This window comes from Lissotriton helveticus, chromosome 2_1 (genome assembly GCF_964261635.1).
Source record: "Lissotriton helveticus chromosome 2_1, aLisHel1.1, whole genome shotgun sequence".
Classification (NCBI taxonomy): domain Eukaryota; kingdom Metazoa; phylum Chordata; class Amphibia; order Caudata; family Salamandridae; genus Lissotriton; species Lissotriton helveticus.
In genome coordinates this window covers 694,071,465-694,085,998 of record NC_136059.1, presented here as the reverse complement: position 1 = coordinate 694,085,998, position 14,534 = coordinate 694,071,465, and the positions used below count along the sequence as shown (strand labels likewise).

General features: G+C 49.7%; 1 protein-coding gene across 1 annotated transcript in view; it reads left to right on the top strand.

The window, feature by feature from the left end:
* The window catches only part of SKIC3 (SKI3 subunit of superkiller complex), a 1,397,627-nt gene that overhangs the window by 872,816 nt on the left and 510,277 nt on the right, over positions 1-14,534 (top strand). Inside the window, exons 26-27 of the mRNA XM_078675399.1 lie at positions 2,150-2,291; positions 3,640-3,733. Coding sequence (XP_078531525.1) covers positions 2,150-2,291; positions 3,640-3,733 — 236 coding nt within the window. The remainder of the gene's footprint in view (positions 1-2,149; positions 2,292-3,639; positions 3,734-14,534) is intronic.

Here is a 14,534-nt window from a genome sequence, read left to right as displayed (position 1 = left end):
GTATGTCTTTGATGCTTGAGGTCAGGACACAGCTCCAACGTCTGCCCCCAGATGAACCCAAAGGCCATATGGGACTGTGGGGAGAAGCTGTGTGTCTCCAAGCACCAGAAGACTCCATGCCGATTAAGGTAAAGGTCCCATTCCCAAAGCTGTGTGCACTGCAGGTCATTGTTTCAGTTGAATTCTTCTGTTAAGTCGAAAAAAGAAATACAAAAAGTCCACACTTAAACTCCAGAGAAATCGTTTGGCCATAAACATGCATCTTGGTCTCGCTCCTAAACTGAATTCCAATGCAGCCTCAACTTCCAGGGCTTTTTCGGGAGGATCTTCTGTCGCAGCTCCAGGGGAGGGTCCTCCAACCAAACCTGTCCACTCTCCGTCTTCTTGCATGGAGATTGAGCGGCGGCAGCTGGCAGATTTTGACCTTGCCCCCCGAAGTCTGCGAAGTTAATCTGGCAGCCAGGCGTCCCTCCACGAAATCGGTATACGCCTGCCTATGGAAAAAAAATTGTAAATATTGTACAGAAAGCTCTATTGAACCCTTATCTGCCTCTGTCAGATGTTTTCCTGTTTATCCTTTCTTTGGCCCAGCAGGGCTCTGCTCTGGGCGCTCTGAAGGGCTACCTTTTGGCCCTCCCAGCTTCTCTTCGGCTGCCAGGTCAGCCTTCACTTTTGAAATCCCCTCTTGTGCAGAGATTTTTGAAGAGGTTAACCCACTTGTTTCCTTTTATTATGCCACAGTGGGACCTTAATTTGGTCCTTACCTTCTTGATGTGGCAATGTTTTAACCTCTGCAGAACTGCCCACTACGCGTGCTCCCTATCAAAACAGCCTTGTTGGTGGCAATCACCTCTGCCAGGAGGGTGAGCAAACTGCAGGCATTGTCATCACAGCATCCTTACCTAACAATCTTTCCAGAAAAAATGGTACTCCGGACTGGGGCATCTTTTCTGCCTTATGTGATAATACCCTTCCATCTGGGACAGTCTGTTACCCTTCCCACTTTCTATGCACTTCCGCACCATTCTAAAGAAGAGGAGCATCTCCACCATCTGGACCAACAAAGAGCATTATCGTTTTACCTTGAGCGCACCAAAGAGTACTGGGAGCAAAGAAGGGGCGCACTGCTCAAAAGAGGATCATTTCATGCTGGGTTATCCTCTCTATCAAAATATGTTACGTCTTGACAAAGAAACAGCCTCCTGAAGGCCTAAAGGCCCATTCCACTAGGGCGAAGGCAGCCACCAAGGCTCTCCAGCATGGTGTTCCTATTGCTAATATCTGCCAGGCAGCCACGTGGGCATCTCTGCACACATTCACCAGACACTGTTTCCTGGATTCTCAAGTTCGCATTGAGGGCCATTTTGACCGCTCTGTCGTGCAGGATATCTTGGTTTGAAACTTTTCGGCAGTTGCACCTCTGGGTAAGGTATTTCTTGGGTGTCTGTTAAAAGTTAAGTAATCTGCGGCTTGACAAGTTACTTAATCTAACTCCTTATCTAGCTGCAGATTCCGTACCGACTCACCCATCCTCCCCGCACTGCGGAATTGTTTTTAGTGTCAGGGCTTTTCCCTTTCAGAGCCCTAGTTATCTTTTTAACACACCATGATCGGTCACTTCATGGCTGGGAAGTTGTGAAAAGTACTGACGTCAGTGCGCCGGAGTGACAGTTATATTGACAAAGTGGACGTCACAACAACGACTAACACAACACCAACTACATCACGCAGAGTCGACCAACGCCATTTACCAGTACTGCTAAGAAAAAATCTTTCGGATCCAGCCTGATGCCGGGAAGTTCAAAGGTAAGGAATCTGCGGCTAGTTATGCCTCTACCAGATAAGGTGTTACCAAAGGTAAGTAACTTGCCCAACAAGCAATGACTTTTGATGATGTTGATACATACTTTTCACTCTGTAGCGATGGTCTCTCCATGCCTGACTGCTTTTGCAAGATTTTCTAAGTCCAGTCTTTAGTATTACTGGAGTTTATTTCTACTGTTATCATTTGTTATTAAAAATCTGTAGGTGCGTTGGCGATTAAATTATCTTAAAACAGTTTGCAGTTGGGAATGTTTTTCGGGCAAAGTTATGTAGAAGTAGTAATATTGCAAAGTGTAATTGAGACATTCTGCTTTTTTATTGCAAGACTGAAGGTGCAAAAGGATACGCGCACTGGGTGTGTTCAACTCTGCAAGACAAGACAAACAGGAATACAGAACTTTATAAATATAATATCCTGCAAATGAATGCCATCTCGGCAGCCCAGGTTGTTATGAGCAAGTTCACAGGTTAGTTGCCAAAGCATTAAGCTGGGTTTTTCCCCAGCAAAATGTACTTGCATGTTACCATATATTCCTGTTTTGTCATTCATGATTCTCTAATAATGATGATTTCCTCGTGCTGATTAACTCCTTACATCGTATCCAACACACATGAATGCCTTTATTGAAAGGTTTCACAATAGAATCAGTTTGAAGCAGAATCTTATGTGAAAATGAGCTGTAGCATCAGAGATTGTGAGGCCTTTTCTCTGGTCACAAGGCAATCCAGGTTTCCTAGGCAGTGTCCTGTATGGGTAATGTCGTATACCACAGCACACTCATTTCCTATTTCAGTGTACGCCCTTTTAATAGTTTCTCCATAACCAAGTTTGGATTCAAATCCTTATTGCATTAGTTAATAACATCACTGTAAAAGAAATTACATAAAGTAAAGTATAAAGCATAATTTAGAGAGCCGCAGCCCTCACACACAAAATCTAAAATAAGTTAATCACAGGGTCATGAGGCTAAAACTGTCTATAATAAAAATAAAAAGTAAACAATTATTTTGATTATGGATACTTCTAACCACTGATGATTCCTCACCTTAAAACCGTGGTTTTTAACCTGTGGGCCAGTGACCACTGGGGGTTCGCGTAGCCTATTCAAGGGACAGCTTAGAATATTAAACAACATTAACAGATTAATAAAGTGTATCTAAATAAAGAAGTAAAATGTACAATTGAAAATGTGAAAATCGACCGTGAGCATTTTCAGTTTGCTGTGCTCCCCTTCTCTTTAGCAGCGCTCCACAGGCTTTACAATCCAGTCTAACCTCCTGGGGCTAAGCTCATGCTATCTAAACACACCAATTAAAATGAATTTACTAAACAGCCTACAATAGAATCCAATCCAGTAGAAGATAAAGGTACATACCTTTGATCACAATATTTCTGAAGAGTTCATAATTACCCTTCCTCTTTTCCGTGGCATAGGATTCTACTTAGAGTACATTCGAAAAATGTTTACCAGCCTATTGTTCAGTTTGCTGCTTCCTTTATTGAGCAAGGACATTTCTTCAACACTATGCAGTTGTTGGCATCTTGATGAAGTTAATGTAGTTCTACTGCCATCTAGTGTATATTCAGATTTCTGAAATCCAGTCTTTCCTCATTGCTACTTTCATTAGTGGATGAAACTTAGGGAGAAACATGCTATCCATCACAGAAACTATTAAGATTATACGTATATTGCTATTTTTCAGGATTCGAGCTAGCCTATATTTAAGACATGTACCTCCCTTACTCAAGTTATTTTCTACATCCAAGGTTTATTAGAACATTAATTTCCATTGTGGACATTTATTACTTTCCAGAAAGAATTCAGAGTGACCCCTCGACATTTGCAATGCTTGGTTATCTAAATGAACATCTGAAATTAAGAATTCAAGCTACAGATGCATACAAAAGGTAATTTGAGTTAATGACAGTATTTAAATGTTCCATACAAAAAAATGCATAAGCAGTATGTTGATCAATGGTGGGAACCTTCTAGCATGTTCCTATTCTCCTTGTCTTACCCGATAAAAATGCATGCCAGTATTGAGTTACAGTTACCGAGTTACAGTTGGGTGGCATGGTTGACCTTAATGGTGCATACTGCAAGATCAAAATAATATTTTGGGTTTTTCTCCCTGAAATGACATCTGGCAAGACCAGAGCTGGCCCAAGCCTTTTACAGGGAAAAGAAAATATGTCTGTTATTCGTGTGTGGGGGGGTGACTTGCTAGAAGTTTGCAGGGAATGCAAACCGCTATTTGCATATGCATACCTCCCTGCGCCTGTTCGTGACACGGTTGGGTAATCTGGGTATACCACTCCACGTGCGCTGCTCAGTTACAGTGGCCTACACTCCCACTTGACCTCCACAGTCGTTTAGATGAAGTGTTGGGAGACTGGAAGAAATGTTACTGAGGGAAGTCAAGTCAAGTAAAAATTTGTATAGCGCACTACTCACCCAGAGGGTCTCAAGGCGCTTGAGGGAGGGGGAGTATACTATTTGTCGAATATCCAGGTCTTGAGTTGTTTTCTGAAGGAGAGGTGGTTCTGTGTGAGGCGGAGGTGGGTGGGGAGAGAATTCCAGGTTTTGGCCGCTAAGTAAGAGAAAGATCTTCCTCCCATGGTGGATCTTTGGATTCGAGGAATCGCGGCGAGGGCTTGGTTGGACGATCGTAGTTGGCGGGTGGGGGTGTAGAAGGTCATGCGCGTGTTGAGGTATTTGGGTCCTAGGTCGTAGAGGGCTTTGTGTGTGTGGGTGAGGAGACGGAACGTTATTCTCTTGTTGACGGGGAGCCAGTGGAGGTCTCTCAGGTGACCGGATATGTGATTGTGGCGGGGGATGTCTAGGATGAGTCTGGCGGAGGCGTTCTGAATGCGTTGGAGTTTTTTCTGTAGTTTGGCTGTGGTTCCGGCGTAGAGGGTGTTACCGTAGTCTAGTCGGCTTGTGACAAGTGCTTGGGTGACCGTCTTTCTTGTTTCGGTGGGGATCCAGCGGAAGATCTTTTTGAGCATACGTAAGATGTTAAAACATGAAGATGAGATGGCGTTGATTTGTCTGGTCATCGAGAGGGAGGAGTCTAGGATGAAGCCCAGGTTACGTGCGTGGTCAGTAGGTTTGGGTGCGCTGCCCAGGGCTGGTGGCCACCATGAGTCGTCCCACGCAGAGGGGGATGATCCTAGGATGAGGACTTCAGTCTTGTCTGAATTCAGTTTTAAGCGACTGTTCTTCATCCACTCGGCTACGTCTTTCATCCCTTCGTGTAGGTTGTTTTTGGCGGTGTTTGGGTCTTTGGTGAGGGAGAGGATCAGCTGGGTGTCGTCGGCGTAGGAGATGATGTTGAGGTTGTGTTGGCGCGCGATGGATGTGAGGGGGCTCATGTAGACGTTGAAGAGGGTGGGGCTGAGTGAAGATCCTTGTGGTACGCCGCAGATGACTTCAGTGGCCTCTGATCTGAACAGGGGGAGACGGACTCTCTAGGTTCTTCCGCAGAGGAACGAGATGATCCAATCCAATGCTTTTCCTTGTATCCCGACGTTGCTGAGGCGTTGGATGAGGGTGCTATGACAGACCCTGTCGAAGGCTGCGGAGAGGTCCAGTAGGATAAGGACAGCTGTTTCTCCGTTGTCAAGTAGTGTTCGAATGTCGTCTGTGGCTGCGATGAGGGCGGTCTCGGTGCTGTGTTTGGCTCGGAAGCCGGACTGTGATGGGTCGAGGGAGCCGTTTGATTCGAGGAAGGTGGCGAGCTGATTGTTGATGGTTTTCTCAATAACTTTGGCAGAGAATGGGAGGAGCGAAATGGGGCGGTAGTTCTTAAGTTCGGTGGGGTCTGCTGTGGGTTTCTTCAGGAGGGCGCTGAGTTCGGCATGTTTCCAACTTTCTGGGAAGGTGGCGGTGTTGAGGGAGCAGTTGATGGCATCTCGGAGATAGGGTGCGATGATGGAGTCGGCTTTGTTGAAGATGTAGTGGGGGCATGGGTCGGTTGGCGATCCGGAGTGGATGGAGTTCATTAAGCGGATGGTGTCATCAGTGCTGATTGGGTTCCAGGCGTAAAGTTTGGTGGTGGGGGGTTCGGTTCGGAGGTGGGGGGGGTGGACTGGTTGCTGAAGCTGTTATGTATGTCCACGATTTTGCTATGGAAGAACGAGGCTAGAGAGTCGCAGAGGTCTGGAGAGGGGGTGATGTCGTTGGTGCCGGCTGTGGGGTTGGTAAATTCTTTGACGATATTGAAGAGTTCCTTGCTGTTGTGGGCGTTGTTGTCGAGTCGATCTCTAAATGCTGATTTCTTGGTGGATCGGATCAGCTGGTGGTGTTTGCGGGTGGCGTTCTTGACGGCGGTCATGTTGTCTGAGTTTGGGTTTTTTCGCCAGGCTTTCTCGAGGGAGCGGCAGGTCTTTTTGGATTTTTTAAGGTCGTCATTGAACCAGGGGGCTTTTTTGCTACCTGGCTTGTTTTGATGGTTTTTCAAGGGAGCTAATTTGTCAGCGCTGTGGGTGATCCATTGTGTGAGGTTGATGGCTGCTTGATTTGGGTCCAATGATTTGGCGGGAGGGTTTTGGTGTAGCGATGTGACGAGCTGGTCGGTGGTAATTTTGTTCCAGTTTCTACGGGGGATTTGTTGTGGCTGGTGGTGGGTCGTGGTTTTTCTGTAGTTGAAATGGACACATCTGTGGTCCGTCCAATAGAGTTCTATGGCGTGATTGAAGGAGATGTGCTTGCTGGAGGAGAAGATTGTGTCGCGCGTGTGTCCGGCATGGTGGGTGGGGGTGTCTACCAGTTGTTTGAGTCCTAGACTGGCGAGGTTGTCCAGAAGGGTGGTGGTGTTGCTGTCGTTGTTCTTTTCCAGGTGGAAGTTGAGGTCTCCTAGTAGAATGTAGTTCTCGGAGGGGAGGGCGTGTGGGCTGATGAAGTCGGTGATGTCTTCGCTGAATTGTGTGTGGGGGCCAGGTGGTCTGTAGATGAGGGTGCCTCTGAGTATGGTCTTATTGTCGGTGTGAATCTGGAAGTGAAGGTGTTCGGCGGTTGCGAGGTTGTCGTCGGAACTGGTCGTGATGCGGATGGTGTTCTTATGGACGATGGCGATGCCTCCTCCTGTTTGGTTGATGCGGTCCTTTCGGACGATTTTGTAGCCGTTCGGGATGGCTATGGCGATGTCGGGTGCTGATGAGGCGTTCATCCAGGTTTCTGTAAGGAAGGCGACGTCCGGCGTTGTGGTATCTAGTAGGTTCCATAGTTCAGTGGCGTGTTTGTGTACCGAGCGGGTGTTGAGTAGGATGCACTTAAGGTGGTTAGTATCGGAGGTCTGTTTGGCTTTTGTGGATTTGGTGTTGGTCTTGATGCAGTCGAACTTGCAGGATTGGCAGGAGAAAGGTCCATGGGTGTGTCCTGGGGTGGCTTGGTGGCAGTTTGGGAGACGGCCGGAGTTGAGTGCTGAGAGGGTAGCGGTGTCGTACGTAATGCGGGTGGAGTGGATTTTGCGGGGACCAGGGTGTCTGGCACTGGGCGCGGTCTAGGCGCGGACGGGCGCGCGGACGGGCGTAGACGGGCTTACCTTTGGCGCACCTTCAGCGCGCATAGGGCACGTCCGCCACGCGTGAACGCTGCGCGTATGTTGCTCCGACATAAGAGGATAGTGGAGGGGGGCGGAGCGAGGGAGGAGCAGCTGGGAGGCGGGAGCGGGGTGGAGAGCCGGGCTGGGAGGCACAACAACAAAAATGGCCGCAGAACCAAAAGCGAAACAGGACCAGATTGGGGCACAATCTTAATTATCGCTATGAAATGGGCAGTGGCGCCGGCCCAATCAGGCACAAATAATTTGAGCAGGCAATGCGAGCAATGCACAATTGAATATTGATTAATGAGCAGTCTAGCAATATAGCGCTACGATATTAATTAATGATCAGTCTAGCAGTATAGCGCTACGATATCAATATAATCAGGCACAAATATTTTCAGTAAGCAATGCGAGCAATGCGCAATTGATTAATAGGCAATGAGCAGTCTGGCAGTATAGCGCTACAATACCAATTTTTGAGCAGGGAGCAGCGTGAGGAGCGACCGCTTCTGAGCAAGTCAGGACGGTCACAGCGCTTGATCGAACGGGTTGAACCTTAACTTTCAGTGGGAGGGAGGAGCAGCTGGGAGGCGGGAGCGGGGTGGAGAGCCGGGCTGGGAGGCACAACAACAAAAATGGCCGCAGAACCAAAAGCGAAACAGGACGAGATTGGGGCACAATCTTATTTATTGCTATGAAATGGGCAGTGGCGCCGGCACAATCAGGCACAAATAATTTGAGCGGGCAATGCGAGCAATGCACAATTGAATATTGATTAATGAGCAGTCTAGCAATATAGCGCTACGATATTAATTAATGAGCAGTCTAGCAGTATAGCGCTACGATATCAATATAATCAGGCACAAATATTTTCAGTAAGCAATGCGAGCAATGCGCAATTGATTAATAGGCAATGAGCAGTCTGGCAGTATAGCGCTACGATACCAATTTTTGAGCTGGTGGCAGCGTGAGGAGCGACCGCTTCTGAGCAAGTCAGGACGGTCACCTGCTCCTGTATTAGAAGATTGGAGTAACTCAAGTAAACTAAGTGAGCCAGTGATAAGTATATTGGGGATCCCCCGCCACCTCTCTATTGAGTGAGCATTGGGCCATAGGGCACACTCCAACAGCACATGACCCTGTTGCTTAGGCTGAAGAAAGGCTAATGATGATAGAATTGAGAGAAGCCTCAGCACACAGGGCATAGAGACTGACAGCACCAAGACAGGATTTCACTGATACATACTGTCCCCTGCCTTGCTCTGATAGCCTGTGTCAATACTGCAATGTGTGCCCCAGGATGCTGCAGTCCTCTGCCAGCAAAAAGAGTCCCAGCTGTGCCTGGTTGGCTGCTGAGCCTGAGGTCACACTGAGTTCCATGACTTTTGCCTACAGCTGGTGACAGAATGGGCGTCACAGTCCTGACTTTGCAGCTTGCCAGTGCCCACCAGTGAACTGGCCGTCATAAGCAGAGAAATGTACTGGTGACATTGTGGCTTGGTTTTGTGCATGGGGCCAAACTGCTATAACAAAAATGGTAAAATTACTTATAGTTTATCTATTGTAAAACATAAACACTAGGATTTTTTCAGGATGCCTATTTAGTGTTTTAAAGTCCAATATTGACTCAGAACTACATTGCTACTCCCATGGTAATCTTGATTTGGGCATCAATAGGAGTTTTAATCCAAACTTGGAGTGTAATCTCTGTTAAGAGCAAGGTTTTTATCTTGCTGAAACTTATGAAGGAAAAATATTATATAACACTTTCTGAGTATTTCACATTGGAAAAACTAAAATAATGCATCATTACCACGTTCATCCTCAGCCTGAGATGTGAGCTCGGAATGATGACTTGATGCCGCACCTTGTGAAACACAAACCTATGGTATCAGTAATTTTAGGATCAGTAATGTAGTATAGCTTTAAATGTGGACCTGCAATGAGCCTTCAAATAATAATTTCACGATTGGTATAGAAAAATAGCATTATCAATTTGAAGAAATTAAAGCTCTATCTGATGAAGATGTCTAACTGCAGATTCCTTACCTTATAATTCTCCCCAGGCGCCGGACTGGATCCAGAAATCTTTCCAGCAGTACCCCTGCCTGTCGGTAGAGGGCCTCATGCAAATCGGTACCAACGTCGTTCACGTATGCGACATCAACGTCCATATAAGCCCGATGCGCTGGCATCAGTTTTCTTCTTTTCCGCACTTACAATGTGGATCTGGAGCAGCGGTTACCTCAGGCTGAATTTGGCCTACTTTGATGTTTTAATCATTAAAACAGTGTGCTTTTCTGTTCAAACCTCGTGGGTCTTGTGGATGGCAGATGTCATCCACGGACCCTCACTCCATTTCTTTGTGGTGCTTCGGAGAGTGCCATGAGTCCGGGTAGTGCGACTCCTGTCGTTTACGATGACTAAAGGCGCTGCGGGGACGTCGAACGATGCTCCTGTTGGCGGGGCTCTCGCAGTCTCTGCATGGTCCGTTTGCAGGCCCGGTCCAGGAGCCGTTCCCGTGGACGTGATGTCCATGGGAACGCACATGGTTAGTCTCAATGCAGGCGGTCGAAGTTGCGCCATCCTCAGTCTTCACCCTGCTGAGATCCCAGCTTTCACGCCTCCTCGGGTTGAGGACTCTGTGCAAGAGTATGCCCAGGGCCTCCCTGTCTACCTTGGAGCCGGGGTGTCTCTGACCCAGATGTGGCCATTTATTGCACTTTGCATGCCATCTTTGGGTCTTCACCTTCCCCTCGAGCGCCTTCGGCCCCAAGGAGGTGAGAACTGAAGTGCCTTGACTGTGTCCACGCCGGCGGGTTTGCTCTCGGATTTAGTTAGGCCTTCTGGTTTGATGGTCGATTCTGTCTCGATGCAGGTGTATAGCCGTTTGGGGTTCCCACCTTCGGCGCTTGTATCCAATTAGTCGCCGCCGATCGAGACTAACGACATTTTCCCTTTTCCTGCCTCGAGGCATCTCCAACTCGGCACCACCGACGTCGAGTGTGGAGCAAATTGTTCCGCCCATCTCAGACACCCTTCTTCTGCTTCCTGTGGTGCCCTCAATTATTTTTCCTTCAGTGTACACTGTTTAGGAGGTGATGGGGGCAAGTCGAGGTTTCTGCACCCCATATCTGATGCTGCTCAGCTACCATGGAGGATAGCTGCCTACCTGAACTGGGGGAAGCTAGTGGATTAAGAGTCTTCCCCAGCCTCAGGCATACTTTCTCCTAATGGTCTTTCTACAGTGTTATGCTCCTCTTTAGCTGATTAGCTAAGGCGAGTTGCTCTGAATTTGGATTGACTCTTCTTTCTGTAGAAAAATCTAAAGATTCCCTAATTGGCGTTCTACATCAGATCCAAACATGGGTGGAGCTGCTGCTTCCCTATAGTGACGTCTTATATAACATTTTGTTGGGAGCTGGGCTACACCTGATACAGGGGCCCCGGTGGATCTCAGAGACACCGTCCGGCCCCTTGTGATCTGGCCTGTCTCCTCCCGCAACCTACTTCTCATAGTTTAGTGTTCCAGGCTGCTTCGCCCTTGTATGATGTTGACTCTCTTCCTTGTGATCCGTCAAACAGAGATTCCAGGAGACAGGACGCTTGTGGCAGGCATATCTTGTACTCCACAAGTTCTGCTTTCATTTCCATTAATACATCTTGCGTTCTTGGATGCTTACCACTTACATTGTGAGATTCTTTGACACGTCTGTTGCTATCGCTTTCGGACGACACGTGGAGCAAGCGTACCCAGTTGATCCAGGATGGGCAAGAGGTGGCTAAATTAATGATTAGATGTGGGATGGATACCACTGATTCGGTAGGTTGGGCCATTGCTTCTTCAGTGGCTATGTTTTCTTGTCTACCTCTGCACCTTCTCTCTTTTCAGAAATTGTTCAGACCACTTTGCTCGACATGCTCAACATGCCCTTTAATGCCACTCATCCTTTTGGTGCTCAGGCCGACTCTGCTTTGCAAGGTTTTTGCGACAGTCGGAGTGGAACAGAAACTTACCAGCTACTCTTGCTTCAGTCTGTCTCCCTAAATCCACCCATTTCAGTTTGTATGGGGGATGTTAGTCCTTCATTTCTTCCATTCCGTGGCGGTGTCCATGGTTATCTGTCCCATCTACTGGTGACTCCTGGTGTGGTATTTGGATTCCTGCAGGTATTCTTACCCTTATTACACTGTTAATGACATGTTCCGCACTACTTATCAGAGCCTCTTGTGGTCTAGAGTTTATAAACTCTGACTCGCAACCTAACTGCTGGAACCTTTTACCCTGGCACTTCACGTCTATAAATAACGTTTAGTACCTCTTATAGGGACTTTTTTACTTTTCTCCTCCTTGGGGAGTTTCTATATAGCTTGTTTAATGCGATCCCTTTCTCGTGCATTTCTAGTTTCTCCTTGATCTATACATGTAACACCCTTTCTGCTACCCTTCTTGTGAAATTCTGTATCTGATAGAGACTACTAGCTGCAGATTCCTTCACGTAGAATTATCCTCAGGCGTGAGACTGGATCCGGAAACATTTTGCCACAGCATCCCTGCGCGCCGGGGCGGCATCACGCGACTTGGCCCAGGCGTCGTCCATGTAGGTGACGTCAGTGAGGTCACATAAGTCCCACCCCGGCACGCCTACGTCAGTTTTTTCCTTTTCCGCGTGCATTGCAGATCCGGACTCTGCTCAGGCCTGTTTGGGGCCCTTTTTTCTTCCAAATTGTCAAATTTTGTGGTGGAACAGTGTGCGCATGCCTTCGAGCTTCAAGACTTGCACGTCGTGTGGGCGTCCTATGTCGGCGTCGGACCCTCACCTCATTTGTATGTGGTGTTTAGGGGTGGATCGCAGCACCACTGATTGTGAGGCGTGCCAACAGTTGAAGCCGAAGTCGCGGCGGGAGCGCCGGATGAAACTACTCTCGGCGAGTCTCTCAAGGTCAGCCTCCTCTCCTAGATCAACCTCGGCAGACGGCTTCAGATACTGCCGTTGTCGCCGTCCTCGCCCTTCTCCGATGTCACGAGAGAGTCGCTCCCCAGTGGGTAAGTGTTGCAGTTTGTCCCCGGGGGCTGGTGTTCGACCTGCCGGGGGCGGGGGCTCTTCACGGGTGATGCGGCCCGCGTGTCGTCCTCCTATCCATTGTTTCCCGGTGACAGAGGGTTGAGAGTCCAGATGGAGACATATTATGCAGCGGCTTTAAACGCCTCGCTGGCGTCTCCTCCTCCTTCCCTTCCTGGGGCGTCCGCTGTTCCCTTGCCTAGCGCGGGGCCCTCTGCGGTGCCGCCGGTGGCTCCAGCTCCGGCTGTTTGGGATCCAGGCATGGAGGATGTGGTGCTGTTGGGGTGTGGCCCTTCGGAGGTCCCTCCTTCTGACCACGGTGCCTCTGCCTCGCCACAAACTCCTGCGGGAGTCCCTGTGGTGTCATGGGAGGTCGCTGGGGCTCGGGTCGCATTCCCGAGTCCCGCTCGGTTAACTGGGCAGGCGAAGGCCTTGTCCTCGGCTGAGCTGACGCCACCACGGCGCCGGCACTTGCTGGTCCGGCGGTGCCACAGGGGTCGGTGGACCCTCCTCAACCTGCTCTGGGTCGAGGCTAGGTGGGGACCCCTCGTCCCCTTCCGGGCCCCTCTCGTCCTTCCCTGCAGGCGGCTGCCTCATTGGAGGTTGTATCGTCCCTGGCGCCGCCGCATGGGTCGCCGGGCCGCCTCCGACACATCCTGTGCCGAGGCTGGCGGAGGGCTTCGTGTCACTCCCCCGTCCCTCTCGTTTCTCCAGCCAGGCGGCTGTCTCGACGAAGGGCGAGTCGGTGTCGTTCCAGGGCCGCCGTTTGACCCTTGACTTCCAAGTCTGGCCTTTGCCCGCCCCGCTTGGCTTCAGGGACGGCCACCTTAGTTTGCAGCTGTCGCTCATGGAGGAGCTGCTTTCTCCACCGCGGGGCCCTCCGGAGGTGGGTGCGGCCTTCGCTCACGCGGTGTCCATTCTGCGCATGGGTGACCCGATTGCTCACTTCCCGGCGGACCATCTCTTGGAGGTTCTCCACCAGGGCTATGGTGGGAGGGAGCTCTTGCTTCTCTCAAGGGTTCGCTCCTTTCTTCCCTGACGGGGGCTTGGAGGTGCCTGCCTCAGGGGATCCGGTGCCTCAACTAGTGACTCCGCCGATTGGTTGGACACTTGGGGGCGCAACATGTTTGCCTCGACCAGCGCTGCCCTGCGGGTCCTTAACACCTTATGTGCGTTGGCTAGGGCCTCCTCTTGTTTGTGGGACTCGGCTGAGTCTTTGGGATCCACATCATCCCAAGAGACTGTTCAGGTGGACTTACAGCGACATGTGTTGGATTGCCGGGTGCTAGCGGCCTTTATTCTCTGCTCTGCTCTGGACATCTCGGAGGTGCTGGGCTGGGCCATGGCTTCCTCAGTCGCCCTCTGTCGCCATGCTTGGCTTCGGGACAGCGCGTTCCCTGAAAATATTCGGGAGTGGCTGATTGATCTTCCGTTCGATGGCAGCCTGTTGTTCCATGCCCCGGCTGTCTCCGGCATCCAAAGGTTCATGGCAGGGCTCTGTCCTCCTCCTCCGCCTTATCCTCCTCCTCCTCCTCCTCCTTCACCTCCTCAGTGACTTCTGAGTTTAGCTGGTTCTAGACATTTCTTTGGACCGGTTGCCCTTGCTGTGGAGCGTGTTTTATGGCCATTCGAGTCCTCCTTGCTGGGACTATGACGTTGTTGGCTGCTGGACTGCCCCTTGTTGCCTGTGTTTGTGTTTCCTGGAGTTGTTTGCACAGACTTGGCTCTGAGATTAGGCCTCCTGTTTTCTCTTGGGCTGCTTAACAAGCCTTCCGTGGGTTCCCATGTCTTGGGACTTTACGTACCTTATGTAGGGTAGTGGTAGCTGTTATATAGCTTGCTCTCTGCTAGGGAGTTCTGGTCGCCTTTGGGTGCCTGTTCATGGCGTTTATGTATGTTGCTATTGCTTCTTGAGGTCGTGTGCGCGGACCCTCGTAGTGGTGTGTCCGGGCATTTCCTCACCTTCCTGCTCCTGTCCTGAGAGCTGGGATGATTCTGTGATCTCCCTTGTCAGACATCGCCTGCCCGGTCTTCCTGGGGCCCTGGCCTGTTCTTCTTGCGGCTTATGACTGTTGGTGCCGTTCTGGCTGTCCTGTT